This window comes from Lagopus leucura, unplaced genomic scaffold (assembly GCF_019238085.1).
Source record: "Lagopus leucura isolate 7727_CA_CO unplaced genomic scaffold, USGS_WTPT01 Super-Scaffold_100014, whole genome shotgun sequence".
Lineage (NCBI taxonomy): Eukaryota > Metazoa > Chordata > Aves > Galliformes > Phasianidae > Lagopus > Lagopus leucura.
In genome coordinates, this window is record NW_024962268.1 from 6,228,240 (window position 1) to 6,243,282 (window position 15,043).

At 35.4% G+C, this 15,043-nt stretch overlaps 1 protein-coding gene across 9 annotated transcripts in view; it reads right to left on the reverse strand.

The window, feature by feature from the left end:
* ERBIN (erbb2 interacting protein) overlaps positions 1-15,043 on the reverse strand; it is a 110,758-nt gene that overhangs the window by 28,941 nt on the left and 66,774 nt on the right. For all 9 annotated transcript variants that reach the window (XM_042875112.1, XM_042875114.1, XM_042875113.1 and 6 more), the window contains 6 exons: positions 10,878-10,956; positions 10,022-10,111; positions 6,168-6,224; positions 3,481-3,544; positions 1,655-1,729; positions 237-381 (listed from right to left, as the gene is read on the reverse strand). In XM_042875112.1, coding sequence (XP_042731046.1) covers positions 237-381; positions 1,655-1,729; positions 3,481-3,544; positions 6,168-6,224; positions 10,022-10,111; positions 10,878-10,956 — 510 coding nt within the window. The remainder of the gene's footprint in view (positions 1-236; positions 382-1,654; positions 1,730-3,480; positions 3,545-6,167; positions 6,225-10,021; positions 10,112-10,877; positions 10,957-15,043) is intronic.

A 15,043-nucleotide genomic window follows, 5' to 3' on the forward strand; every position in this document is an offset into this window, starting at 1 on the left:
ACTAGTCATAGGAAATACTTGTTTTTTCAAGCTCCGTTACTGTTGACAATTGCTTATCAATTATGTTTTATTCAACTTTATCCAAAACTGGAACTTCAAAACACTCAACATGTAGGTCTAAAATATTATTTATATATTTATTATTTTTATATTATTTATATATATTTATTATTTATATAGTGTTCTGTGACTAAACCATAAACTTTTTAATTCATGAATTAATTGAAAATACAAACCAATAGTCTCTGGCAGTTGCTGAAGTGAATTACTGGATAACAGTAGGTCTTGTAGGCTTTCACAACCTGAAATACCTTCTTCAACAATTTCGATGTTGTTTTTAGAAACATCCAGGTAGGTCAGTTGTTTCAAAGTGCCTATGAACTAAAAACAATAGAAAATAATATACTAGCGAGTGCATATTCCAAACAAGAGCCAGAAGTTTTAACTACAAACTATCTCTGAAATGTAATACCACAGGAAAAGAGAAAACGTATTTACAGTGATAAAACAATTTTATGCAGAATATCCTATCTTTATGATGAGTTATTTTCTGCTAATACATATGCTTAACATGTTGCTACATACAAAAACACACCAGTTATTCTGCAGGTTTCTTTGAAGTCAGTTTTAAATGCAACTGTATGATCAGTCACCATGGATGGATAGAAGCTTGAGAACAGACTCAACACAGACGCACACAGTGTAACAAAAGGAGATAATACCACCCATGTTAAGTTTCCTAATGCTTGAGTTTGAATTCTGTATAAAGTTGCATTCTACATAAACTCAAAAGCAATAACAGTGAACCAGTACATTATACTGATAAAAAAATGCTGAAGTAAATCTTGTATTACATTTACATATGAAGATTTGTACACACAAGTATTTAAAATCTTTACAAGGGAAAGAGTGCACTCGCTTTCACACAGAAGTTTTATTTTATTATGAAATAGAAAAATTCAGTGTATACTCAACTCTTCTCAAGGAATAATTAGCTGAAGTGAAGAAAGACAGTGAAGATATTACAGTATCAGAGGACTACTGATCAAACAAGAAAGCTCCATGTCCAAAGACTGTTAATGATTTTAAGTCTGAAAACATACCAGCTGCTTCCCAAATTTCCAACAGTGCTTTACTAGAACACAAACACAGGTTCACTAGTACTTCAGTCACACGTCACCCAGGACCCTAAGCAACTGAGAGACGTCAGAATGTTTTCTCAGGAATTTGTACACACAGCAGAGAATCCTCAGCTGCCGCTGTTTGCTTTACAGGCACTGCTAGTAAAAACTCAAAAAGCCACATGACATTTACCCTGTATATTCTCATTTGCTCTTTAAGGCAAACAATTCCTCTTTGGAAGGACCAGGCAGCCTTAAGTTTGAATCAAGATTTGATCTAGGATTTTAATCCTTTCTCAATTTGGAACGTGATTTTTAGGTGACAGAACTGTCAATGAAAAAGAAGCTGTGCACAAAAACGATCACAATCAGTGACAACTTCTAAGTAGGTTAGTTAAGCCTTAAGCAGTATTTATCCTATTGGCTTTAAGCAACATTAAAATTATACAGCAACTTCAATATATATGCTGTTAAAGCAAATACAACGGTAAATTAGAACACTACATGTTTAAAACAAAAAAAAGGGAACTTACTCCTGGAATAAGCGTTAGTCTATTACCATCCATCCAAAACTCCTTTAACCCACTCAGTTGCTCAAGCACTTCAGGCTGTAAGGAGAAACCATTTTAAAAAATAGTCATTTAAAAAGGCAAAAAAACTTCAGCAACTCATATATATGTAACTAACATAAGTAATGTCTAATTACATACGTTTGTTTCATTTGTTGATAAAAAAAAACAGGTAATTTACTTTTTGAAATATATATACCACATATACAAAACATGATGAAAACTTGATCATTCTACTAAAGTCTTCATAGAACTAAAATCTTCGTAGAAAGTATCATCTTTTACAGTCACTGCTATTTTTCAGCTAGAGCATACAAGAAGTTTATCTTGCATAGAATTCTCTTTCTCCTGAAGGAGGTCTAAAAATACTTAAGTTCTACCAGCCCAGAAGAGTTGTTTTTCAGAAATGACAAAATTGACAAAATAATGACCTAGAAAACTGGGAAACAAATGGTGCATCTGCACATTACAAGTAAACCGTTTGATTCATAAAATGAAGTACCAGCTATGGTCCCACTGCAACTTACTGTATCTGAGAAAGATAATGCATAGGAAAGCATATACAGCATGGGTGTTTACCATTTAAATCTCCCTTCTGAGAAAGCAATACAAAGCATGTTGTACTGCGTCCGAACAACTACAACCAAGTTCAGTTAAATGTAGAGCTCCATTTATTTATATTGTAAATCTACAGTATCGCTATATGCATTTCTGCAGTCTTGGCACTCAATAAATAATTTTCTAAGAGAAAACTTTTTTTTTTTTTTTTTTTTTATTTTTTTAAATAACTGTGAATGAAGACTACACTTTAGATAGATCTTGATGGAAAAAAACCAAAACAAAACAAAACCAAAAAAAACCCCATATTTCTAGCCCTTTTTATAATTTTACCAAAGGATCCTAATGAAATAAGTCATCAGTAGTTGAACCTTGCAAATAAAAGGTTGGGAGACATAACATAGTCAGACGGAAGTATATACAAATAGGTGCTTTCATAGTCTTTACTTCCTGTCTGTTACAGCATAACATAGGCCTGCGTATGTTAATTTCAGGCTCTCACAGGCATACCTACACTGCAGTGAGCCTACAGCAGTAGCGCTCATTACTGCGATGCCAGCAAACACTTCCTCAAATGCGCTTCTGCAGCTAACAAGCCACACAGCTAGGCAAGTGCTCCTCTGTTTATGATCTGTGGTTAATGAAATACCCACTGGTAGCGCACAGAGGTTTGACTTCATGTGGTAGGTCAGTATATTTCACTATTCTTCTATTTCAGTTCCCTTATATGGGGAAGTACTCACAGAAGCAGACAGATGTCAAATCCTGACTATATATATATATTATGGGCTGCGTTTCTTCACTTTGTTTCTTTTCTTTCAATAATACTCAAATCTAAAAAACCTGAATCTAAACAGCTTATACCCACTAAAAAGGCAAGTCACCCACAGCTTTCATAGAACTGTAACACTAAACAAGATAAAAAAATAAGTGTTCAGAATTTATTATAAGTCAAGCCATTACTTTTATAAATCATACATACACTACCATTAACATTTAAGTGGCACATTAGTCCCACTATGCCACAGTGTTTTGTTTTCAAAAACACACTCATATGCAAAAGAAAATGCACAATTTTAAAAACAGGCCCCATACAGAAGCATAGATATCAATAATATTTGCTCAGTAGCAGAATCCTTGAGACAATTTTTACATTTATCTAATGATTACAAATTGATTATTTAATAAAGGTGTTAATAGAACAATCAAAGCTCTGCTTAGATAAAACTCACCACTTCTGTGAATTCATTACTTCCTAGGTCCAGTCTCTCCAGCTGGGTTAGTCTGGACATGGTTCTGCATGGGAAAAGGATTAACAAGAATCAGAATTAATAAAATACAATCTTCCTGTATTCATCCAAATATATTACTTGAGTCAGTATTAAGTAGTGATGCTGTTCTGTAAATAGATTAGTATCTAAATAAGATAAAATTTGTACACTGTTCAACTAACCATACATTAATGGTCATGCTGTGATTGCCATACAAAGAGTAATTAATCTATGGATTAGTTTACAATAATTAAAGACCACTAGAGTTATCTTTATGATAAAGATTAATTCAGTCAAGTCAGTCTTCAACTGCCTCAACTTTTCACCTGTTGTTAAAATCATGACAGCTATCCCCAAAAAAAGAACACTTCCTAATGATTACCAAAAACAGACAAGGCCACTGTTGAATCAAAATAACAATGAAAACTGTCACATTTTACTCAACATTGCTGACTCAACATTGTCAGCAGCCTGGAACACAGAATGGAATCCTAATTATTCCTCTAGTTCTAAAACTAGAGACTAGATTACTAAACTGGATTACATGACACATCAGTACCTCTTAAACCAGTTGATAGCAAAGACTAAATCAATCACTGAGACAGGGCAAGATTCCTTCTTTTGGCAATGTTTTGTCAAAATTTTCCCTCCACTTCTGTTTACTTTAGGAACTCAATAGAGAGTATCTGCTCAAAATTACTATACAAATTATTTCTATTTCCTTAATGGAAATTAGTTGTGCTTATTCCATTCTACTTTAATATATTAGATTGCTTACAACAAAGCCAGAATAGAACATATCTTGCATAAAGTTGGCACTATAATAAAAAAAACTTTACTGACTCTAGGCCTTTGTTTCTTTGTATTTTTGCCAAAAGCAAAAGTGCCTCTCATCCAACAAACATATCCATAACTATAAAACATATAAACATTTTGTAAGATGCCTCCCTCACTACTTGCCTAATTTATAGTACTTCCAGCTATGATGTTACAGCAATCTTTTCTTAAAATAGCATCTACTTGCTTTCCGATATTGTTTAGTACGTTGGCATTAATTACCTATTTTGATTACCAGACTTCTAAGTGCTTTATGATTTAATGTTATGTGCATTTTTAACTCAGCAAGAAGACTAGTTGATTTGCTAAGTATTTATCTAAATACATCCCCCTCCTTATAAATCCAAAAGAAACTGTCAGGACAAACACATTAAAAAGGAGAGAGGACAGGAAAACAAGAAAACAGTATTTGTTTTTCATAGCAAAAATATTGGCATATAATGCTGCATCTCATTAGTTTTTTAAAAAAGTGATTTTATACACTACTTAAAGCATGTTCTTTTCACAACACACAGTTTTTAAACCTAGCTAAGTTATAATTGTCTATCTGTTTCTATTCTGACATAACAGCTGAAGCAGGATACAGATGACTTCACTGGTTAAAACAACTGAGTCCCAGTGTACATTACGCAAATAATAAATTATTGTAGTGCCTCACTGTAGCAAAATACTTAATTATATGTGTACAGTAGCTTCCAAAGCTTTAATCTCTCTTAATTGAACCAGAAGAGTAGAAGAAGAAAATAATAAAGGCAGCAGCTCAGCAGGTATCGTAGGAGGTGCTGCAGAGGACATCCTCATGACAGCTACTGTTCAGCTTTCCAGCAAGGATGGAAACCTAAACACAATGAAGTGAAGAAAAAGAACTCCCAGCAGGTTTAAGAGAAGTTGCATAAATCAGAGTGACTTCTGCAAACTACTCTTTTAAAAAATATCGCACATAATTCATGTTATTAATGTTAACTGTGGCAATTAAAGTCAGTAATTTTGTAAACAAAACTTATATTAGCTATATGTTTAAAGTATACTTTCTCCATAGAGTCACTATCCCAAATTACATGCCGTTATTTCTTTCTATCAAAAATTAGTGTCATCAGAAATAAGGAAGGAGAGCGTTTCTGTCACATTACTGGGTATCATGCCTGAAAAAATCACTTTCACATATTCTGATACTATATACTGCATTCCAAATTTATGTTTTAGCATTTTTAAATCAGCAGACACAGTATGATATCTAAATGGACAAAAAGGGAATTTGAATGAAACATAGTTTAGTTCCATTTTAGTTTAGGAAAACTGGCTGTTGTACTTGAAGGGCTGAAAAGTCGCATCTCAGCCTACTCATATAAGTTTCTGCTAACATGTGCGCTGAATAGAGACATACAACACTTAGCACATTCTCTTACAATCCCAGTTTCCCCAGCTGCTTCTGAGAGGATGATGTTAAAACGCTGTGTGCAGAAAAACCATCTCCAGATACCCAAGACTCATCCTGAAAAGACCACATTCTGACTTAACAGAGTTACAGTAGGATCAGAAATCTACAGAGCTAGACATGGCAGAAACTTTAAAATACAAACACATGGGGGAGAGGGGAAGAAAATCAGGCAAACTTAGGTATATGAAGACCAATCAGTCTGCTGGGATAATTAGCTTCAGCAATTATGAAGGGAAAGTTTCTTGTAAGAAGCTACTCTGGTTACTTAGCTATAAATTTTAAGTTGCTGTCTGCTTTTTTATATGTATTAATTTATTAGCATACCTACAGTAGAAACCCTCCAAAGCGTTTCATACGAATTTCACATACTTACTTTGGCAATATTTTTAACTGGTTTTCTCTAAGTTCCAGTATCTGGAGTTTAGTTAATCTGTAAAAAAAAAAAAAAAAAAAAAAAAGAAAGTAACAAATTATCACACACTATTCTGTATTACCATAAAAAACAATCTCAGAACTTGTTCGCATTGCTAAACTTACACTTTAAAAGAGATTAACAAGTTTTAAATCTTTTCCTGTAAAGAATACAAATACGTTTTATACAGAAATCTGCATTTTATTTTGAATTCATTTATTCATTAAGGTTTGGCTCTTGCATAGTGGCAAACAAACTAGATCTTCCTGCATCTCAAACACAGTTCCTTTCCCTCAGCCTACATTTTTTTAAGCATTTCATTGGATTCATTAGCATATGCTCTCCTCATATAAAGTAATTGTGAAATAGAAGGAGAAAGGCAGCACCACTCTGCAAAAGTTATGATGATAAATTTCTAATACAGGCAATTTATCAAAGCACTTCATGTGAAAGGCCTCAACAGTGGAATACCCGTGGTTTTCCAAAAGGTAAAGCCAACTTTTAAACTCATATTGGATTTCCTTTCATGTTATGTTTTTAGTCAGCTTCTTAATCCATTTTGATATTTCTGCTAGGAGGTAAGCTGGTAGCAACTGCTGGAGAGGAACCTCCTCCCTGAAAGCTTTCCAAAGAAAAATCAAACCTGTAACAAGACTAAAAGAATACTCGACAGTGGGCATCTAAAACTGGAAAATTAAACCTCCTTCCTCCTTGAATAACAGGATATTGCCCCAACTGTGTTAATATTACTGCGGCTGCAAAAGCAACCCACATCAAAATGGCATTTGAATCCTGTTCAGACTTGGCCCACAGGGGACTGCACAAGCATCCACACTTAGAAAGGGCTGAAGACCTGAATTTGCACTACTCTACATTAAGAAATACACTTTCTGTGTTTTAAAACACATCGGTTTCCTAGGAGTTCTACCTTTCCTTTAACAAGAGGTAAAAAAAAAAGTGAAAACAGAACAGTTAAAAAGCAAATCAAATGGAAGATATTTCTTACACTTGCTCAAAAGCTCAATAGAAGCTACTAAGCCATTTGCTTTGCCTAAAACAGAAGTGGAAAGGACGACTTCCTACTTTAAAGTCACAAAAGGCATTCAAGATCATGACGTTTAACTGTCAACCTGACCTATTGATTCCCATCACCAAACTATGTCCCTTGCTGCCACATCTTGCAAATACCTCCAGGGATGGGGACTCTACCACTTCCCTGGTCAGCCTGTTTCAATATTTGAGTGCTCTTTCCACGAATAAATTTTTCCCAACATCAAATCTAAACTTCCCTAGCATAACTTCAGTTTATTTCCATGTGCACTACCACCTGTCACCTGGGAAAATTTTGGGAAGGCTTCCATAATCAAACACTACCTTAGGCCCCAAACGGTGCTTAGCTTTGATGACAGGGAAAATAGCTAGTTTTCAGTATTTCCTTACAACACGTGTACGTAGTCAAATTTCTTAGTTGAAAACAGGAGAGGCATTCCTACGCTAAGCTATAAATAGGTACACTCACACGTCACTGACTTTTGCCTGAACTCACTGTACGACACTTTTAATAAGCTAATCGTGTGAGCTTAAAAGACTGTCTTTGGTGACAGAAAGGTTCACAACTTTGGGACCTTATTTCATGTCCTACCCTCTCTTCAGCTAACCTTAAGAGTCTGGAAATACAAATATCTAGTTTGTTACGCATAGAGCAAAGGCTGCTAGCTAAATATTTTCAGTCTTTTCAGTTGGGAAATACAGGCTGTACCTAAGGTAGCAATTTTCTTGCAGTAATTAACCAGAAATAATGGCCTCAAGCAGTTGCCATTTCTTCCATTATTAGTAGGGTTTAATTCAAGTTTAATGTAATAACACACAACAAATATTTAGCCTAGCTGCTCTTTGATTTGCTGGTGTATAGACCCATGCTAAGTACCTGAATTCCCGCTACGAGACTGAAAAAACTAATATTTAGTTTGGAAAATAAGTCATAATGGCAAAATACATATTTTCTGTTCCATCCAATCACAATGATTTGTCATACTCAAAAGAAAATAATCTCTCAGCTGTGAAAATATGTAGCCACAAATACTTATGTAACACCTAAACACAAAGCAATAGGAGAGTATTGTTCAAGTGTGCCTAGTGTAATGGAATTAACAAAATTATTATTGCACAGTTCTTATGAAACCAATTTAATTTACATTATAAAAGAGGGATAACTTTTATTTAAAAGAAAATCTGTGTATTAATACCTTACTCATGTTAATACATTTTTCATAATTTGATTTGTGTAACTTCAAAATTTTTAAAATGTGCAAATATACAGCAGCGCACTTAGTAATTCAATATACAACAGCAGTTATTCCTTGGATAGCAACTAATATTTCATAGGGAGAGGATCCTGATTTTTCACTTCTTTAGCAGCTTTACTGATGCAGAAGTACTCTTCTAAAATCATAACTAATAATGAAACAGGACTCAAATGCATGCCAAATATAAAAAAAACCTATAGGATGTGCATGAGTTTGCAAACTTACTTAGGTGTAACTAAATCAAGATGTCAGTTCAATCTCCACTGTATATTTAATTTAAAAAGATATCCCAGATCAGACACTATTTAAAGTATCTGGTGCTGCAAATTGTTGAGAAAAAAGATTAAAAGTAAAATCATAAAGGAAGTTCTCTGGAAGCAAAACTCAACAGTACAGACAGCTCTCTCAGTGTTTTTAAAATGATGCTGAGGATACACCTCTTTGTTTTAAACATTCAACAATGAAGTTTCTCTTTTGAAGATGTCACGCACAGTGAGCTTCAGGTTTAAATTACTCTGCTTATAGATCTGCATATCTGATATTTCCTTGTAGGATAATCACTCCTTTTTAACTGAGCTGTCCAATGCATAAGATGATCATGTGTGGGAAGCCATACTCAGCAGCTGCAGAAGGCACTGGAGGAACACTAGAGTGTAATCACTGACATTTCCAAGAGAAACAAGGAGATAATCATGACATTGTACAAGCCATTAAGATATCTCAATTTGAATTCTAAATATAGTTACATATGTTGTAGTCCTCCATCATTACACAAACAAAAATAATTAAAACTGAAACTAGTTCCAACATCTACTAATACAAGGCACAGAGAAAAGCCTGTGATACCAGAGAGAAAAATAATTTAGACCATTTGTCTACAAATGATAAAGTTATGATTTCTTTACATGGCACAGGATGGAGGAGGAATCAGAATGACTTGTCTTAGTTTGACTCCAATTTTGGTAGAACATAGCTCAGCTTCAGAGTACCTTAAGAAAGGATATGGTTGAGGAAAAGAAGCATGTAACTGATGTGACAAAAATGAAAAAAAAAAAAAACAAAAAAACAAACCACCCAAAAACACAAAGCTTTTAAAAGAAAAGAAAAGCTATCATGATATAGAACAGAAATCCCGATTGAAAGAACATTTCTGATGTATTAAATCAGCAGTATAGAAATCCCCCTCTTTCTAGCTCATGTAGTTCTAAGCAGAAGTCACATGCATGCTTTACTTGTCCCAATGTTAAGATTGTCAGCAATAGTTTAGTTACACATTTTGTTATATTATCTTCTAATTTATTTCTTCTGTAAATTACTTTCTGAGAGAATTGTATATGTTCTGTGTGATACCATTAGTAAACATGAGCTTAAATCAAAATATGTTGAATTTGATTAAAAACAACAGATGAGAGAAGCATTCATTTCAGTCTCATTCTCTTTGCTACAAGCCAGGATGTTTTAAGTCAATACCTCTGTAAACATAGATACTATGTTTCAAATGCAGCTCACCTGCCAAAGTTAGCTGGCAAAAACTCAAGAAACGCATCATTCAGGTACAGCTGCGTTAGGTTCAGCAGCTGGGAAAATCCATCCGGAAGTCTGTAAATAAAAAAAAAAGTAGTACAGAGCCTTCAATTCAATTATATTCAAGGCATTTGACTCAATGCTCTATGAGAGAACAGTACAGTACTGAAGACCGACACACATATTACATTATATGGTATGGTGGTTATGTGAAACTAGTTTGAAAATTATTTTTAAGTGTTGAGGGCAGTATCTACAGGCAACAAAAATACAAACAAAAAACGTGCTCTTTCCTATGTACTTATGCTCTCCTGACACCTAGAGCAGAAAAAGTATTTTTACAGGTAATATGATAAATTAAAATTTATGCAATAGCTTTCTCACCCCAAAACAGTTACCTTCCATGAAGTTCATAACTCCAGTAGCACTACTTTGGCAAAATTACTTGTATTGCTATTGAAAATGATGGATAGTCAGTATTAATTGAGTTATCTTAAAGACTGTGGTGCAAATTTTGGAGTGAAATTAATTTGCTCTTAAGAAACAAAACTTTGATCATTTTTCTCTACCTTCCTAAAGAAGCAAAGAACTGAAAAAAAGCTGATGAAGCCATGTGATACAATGCAGGATGCCTGACAGAACCTATTAAGCTAGGCAAATTACTTCAGTCACATAGCTAAAGTGCATCTTAGCACAATGAGGATAATAAAAATAATTCTTGGGTGCCTCAGTTCCCTGCCTCCAGTTAGAAGAGCTGGCTCACAAAAAGTTGACCGGAGCACATGTGAGATTCATCAGAGCTTGTGTAAATCAATAAGTACCATAAAAATTACAAACTTACTTTGAAATTGGATTTACGCTGGCCTCAACAACTGTCAAGACTTTGCAGTTTTTTATGTTTTCTGGAAACTCCTGTATGCCTGCAAAATACGTGGACAAGAAGGGAAACAGTGTTCAACCAGTATGCTCCAACACAGACATAAAATGGTGCACACAAAACTGCTGGCGATAAAAAGCAACCCATCCGGAAGCCAATGGACTCGTTCTTTAATGTTTCACCTTAGGTAAGTTTTCATGAAAGAAACACCTTTACACAAAATCAATTTCATTGCTATTCTATTTCTCACATACTTCATTACATAACAGTGAGTCCACAAAGCAACATTTCACAGACAGTGTAACAATTCTTACTGATATTTCCAAACACTACAGAACTTGCACTCTGTAATGTACCTGAGAACAGACTGTTAGTTCCAAATTTACTTCTTGAAATCTGAAAGTACATTTACAGCATTCATGGTTCTGAAAAGATCTCCTAAAATCTACCACATACCCTGCTGCTAGCTTCAAATTACTTGCACAGAAGGAAAAAAAAAATGCTGCAGATACACTTGCATAAAGGCTAAGACAATAAGGAATCTCCTCTTTTTTCTAAAATAGCCTATAGAAATGGTAGTGAATAAATTCGCAACCACAGCTGTATTTGTCTGAAGCTGACTATCCAGGCCTTGAAAACAGAAGATGGGTATGCACCACGTCAGTAAGAAGGCAGCTCTGAGCTCCATTCTGTTCCCTAAGACCTTCACCTCATTTACCAGCGTACCATAAAAGAACTAAAACCATGGTACCACAACAAGATTTACTTTTGCAATGTACCACTGCATTGTTCTGATACGTCAGGACACGTGTTCAGAGTTTGGGTCTCTGTTTGTGCAGTTAACAAGATTGACACAGTACATTCTGACCTAAGAGATAACGCTGCCACCTCACAAGACAAGTAGTCAAAAAAAACCAACAACATTCTTTCACAGCAAATACACTGATGATGTTCGGGGGGAAAAGTCATTATGTCTAATTCAATTCAAATTAAGTACAAACTCTAACGCCATCAAAGCAGATTTTTAGGTCTTTCTTGACAGGAAGCCATTAGTCAGACCAGATGATTAAAAACTACTTTTGACTCATACCAGATGTAGTAAGAATTTGAGTAGACCTGTAAAAAGGGTCAGTAGAGGAGAAGACAGGGACTACTGATTAACTTTATTCCTTTTAGCCCGAAATCAAAACTATATGCTTATAATGTAAAGAAGCTTCATTTCTCAAATAACAGTAATCCTTTCAGGACTGAAGGTAGCTTTAAAAAAAGACGAGAAAAATAGCATGTAAAGATAAGAAATGTTAACCTGTTGTTGCCACATGATCTTTTATACTAAGGGAAACATTTCCAAGGAATTTAAGAATGTATTATTTTAATTCCTGTTGTAGCAAGAAGCCTCTTTCTCCAAACACACAAATGGAAGGCACCTAATCTGACACACAGTCCTCTACCACACCAGATGCACAAAAACCTAGAGCATGTGAAACCTGTCTAGATGAAGTCGCACAATTTTTTTCTGATGATGCAACTTTGTCCATTTAAAATGAATCATGTTTACTATAATCACAGTAAACCACTGCTAAGTTCCTCCTTGGAGTCAGCGCAATGTTTTTGTCTCACTCTTTGCTATTAGATCTATTGTTAGAACTGCAGAGATTCTCTAAGCTTAGTTATTCTGAAAGACAGGCACAATACTGGCTCTGGCTTTCTCCTTAGATCAAAGACTGTTCTCCTCCAAGATGTCAAAATTCATTTATTACTAATGTAGCCACTGTCTGTATCAAGAACTCTGAAGCACAGAAGACTAAGATTTGCAATAACTACCTAGAAAACAAAACACATAGCACATCTAGAGAGGAGAGTGTACTCAAAAGAATAGCCAAATACAGTATTAGCTATCCAAATACAGACACATTAGATCAGAATGCTTTTGTACAAAATTAGAGTACTCTACCATAGTCTCTTGTTTGATTATGCCTTGGGCAAGAAGCAGCAACAGTTCTAACAACAAATTAACAACAGAAATTCAACAGATATGAGAATACTAACAATGAAGCAGCAACTTAGTTCAAATCACTATACCAGGATTGGTACATGTATACTGTTTTTACAAACTCACTCAACACTTCAGTCAGATAAATGGTGGCAGCCATTGTTACATGAGGAAAGTAGCATTAAATATACATGCTTTCAGTACAGGTTCAGAGGCTGTTCCTCTCCATCAGGTGACAGGAAATCAGCAGTTAGCACTTGCTAATTGCCTACACAACAACCTTCAGACAGTCTCTTCTCTTCATATATACTTCCTTTACACTCAAGTGTGCAGTTAATGTTGAGTTAATATTCTCCTACCAATAAAACAAAATCAAAAGTCACTAAAGAGTAGGCAGAAAGACACTGTGAGCAGGTGACAGAAGATCCAAGTGCTGTAAGAAGCATTTTTTAAGAGGATCTGCTCTTTCTCTGCTTGCTATCTATACTTAAATGTCCTGAATTGTCTTCTGTTAAGACAGCTCAACAAATCTCAAGGGTCTACATGAATATGTCTTTTCACACTCCATTTGTAACACCATACTAATTAATTTATGACCCCTCCCCATCCTACACAAGGATCTGATGCAGTGGACACCACATAAGCGAGACCCATATTCTGCTTCAAATCTCATTTTTCTGCTTCAAATCTCATTTTCCTTTAGGATCTTTTATGGTTTCCTTAAGTACATACTTAAGCATTAGAGAAAAGGAAGATAAATCAGATTACTGATCTGTGGGTTATCTAGACTACTACAGCTTTATCCCATCCTTGAAACACGTAGCTATGTTTCTTAGCCTGCTGTTCCCTATTTTACATGGTAACAATCACGTCAATTCCATTTCTGTGCTGCAGTTGGTTTACAGATAATGTTTACTATTTTTACAAAAATCACAAACCATCACATTTGTGGACTTTGACCAATTCCAGAGCACAACAGGAGAAAATAAGATTTGCTGGTCATTTTTAATGCGAACTGCAGGTTCTATGAACTGAATTAAGAGCAAAGTTCTTTTTGCATTGCTGTTTTCCACAGAAATAACATTTACATAATAGCTCTCACATTTACTTGTCTGTCCCTTCCAACCTGCTTTTCCAAATTTCAGGCATTTTCAAGTGTACTGGCCAGTTTCTACTACAAATGCCAATTAAAAACAAAAAACACGGGGATGAGGGCCTGGAAGATTGTCAAAGAAAAGCTGGCAGATAGGTAAGGAATGGAATCTAAATTATTGTCTGGACTGCACCAAAAACAGAAAGCATTCGTCATTCAGAACTCTATCTGGCTACACTCGCCAGCCAGCTAGCATAACCCACAGAAGGGTGGTTAATCAGGATCCCCAGACCAGCTGCAGCACATGCCGGAAGCATATGACCAAAGAAGTCACACAGGGATTTCAGGTCAACGGCCAGAAACCTGTATGTAATCGACCTCGGTTCTGGATCACATAGCAGGGCTGAAATAAAGAATTTCGCCTGATCTTTAACTCCCCAGAGGGAAAGGATTGTTTTGGCACAGCACCATTGAGCAAATACACACTAATGTCCCTCTCTTTGTTCAGTCCGGATTAAGGCAGTTGTAAACATAATTGGGGTCCCACTCACCATCTGGAGTTACACCAATCCTTTCTCATCACCGAGGACAGCGTTAACTGCAGAACGGTCGAGAAAACTGGAAGCACCTTTACTATCCATTAGGAAACTTTTTTAACTCAGAAATATCGGCATTTCTGGGTTAACGGAAAACAGCGTAGTCATACCCACCGCTGGTAGAGCCCGCCTAAAGCCGACATCCTAGTACACTGCTGTTTCAGCCCCACTGCCGTTGGGAAGAATTTGCACTGCTGTTTGCACTCAGATCATGTACTCACATTTTTCTTCAAAAATGCCTGGACTGGTATTTCCAGACTTTAGTTACTCAAGCTATTACTGCTAGAGACAGAGGTGGCATTACCTCCAAACGAAGTTCCACCTCTTTTTTCCCCTACATCTAAAGATTTTTAAAACAGCCTTGCGAAAAAAAATAAAAGTATCAGTTCAATTCCTAACCACTAACAAATGTAAGACTGTGCAAGTCACATGAGTAATGACCTCAAAG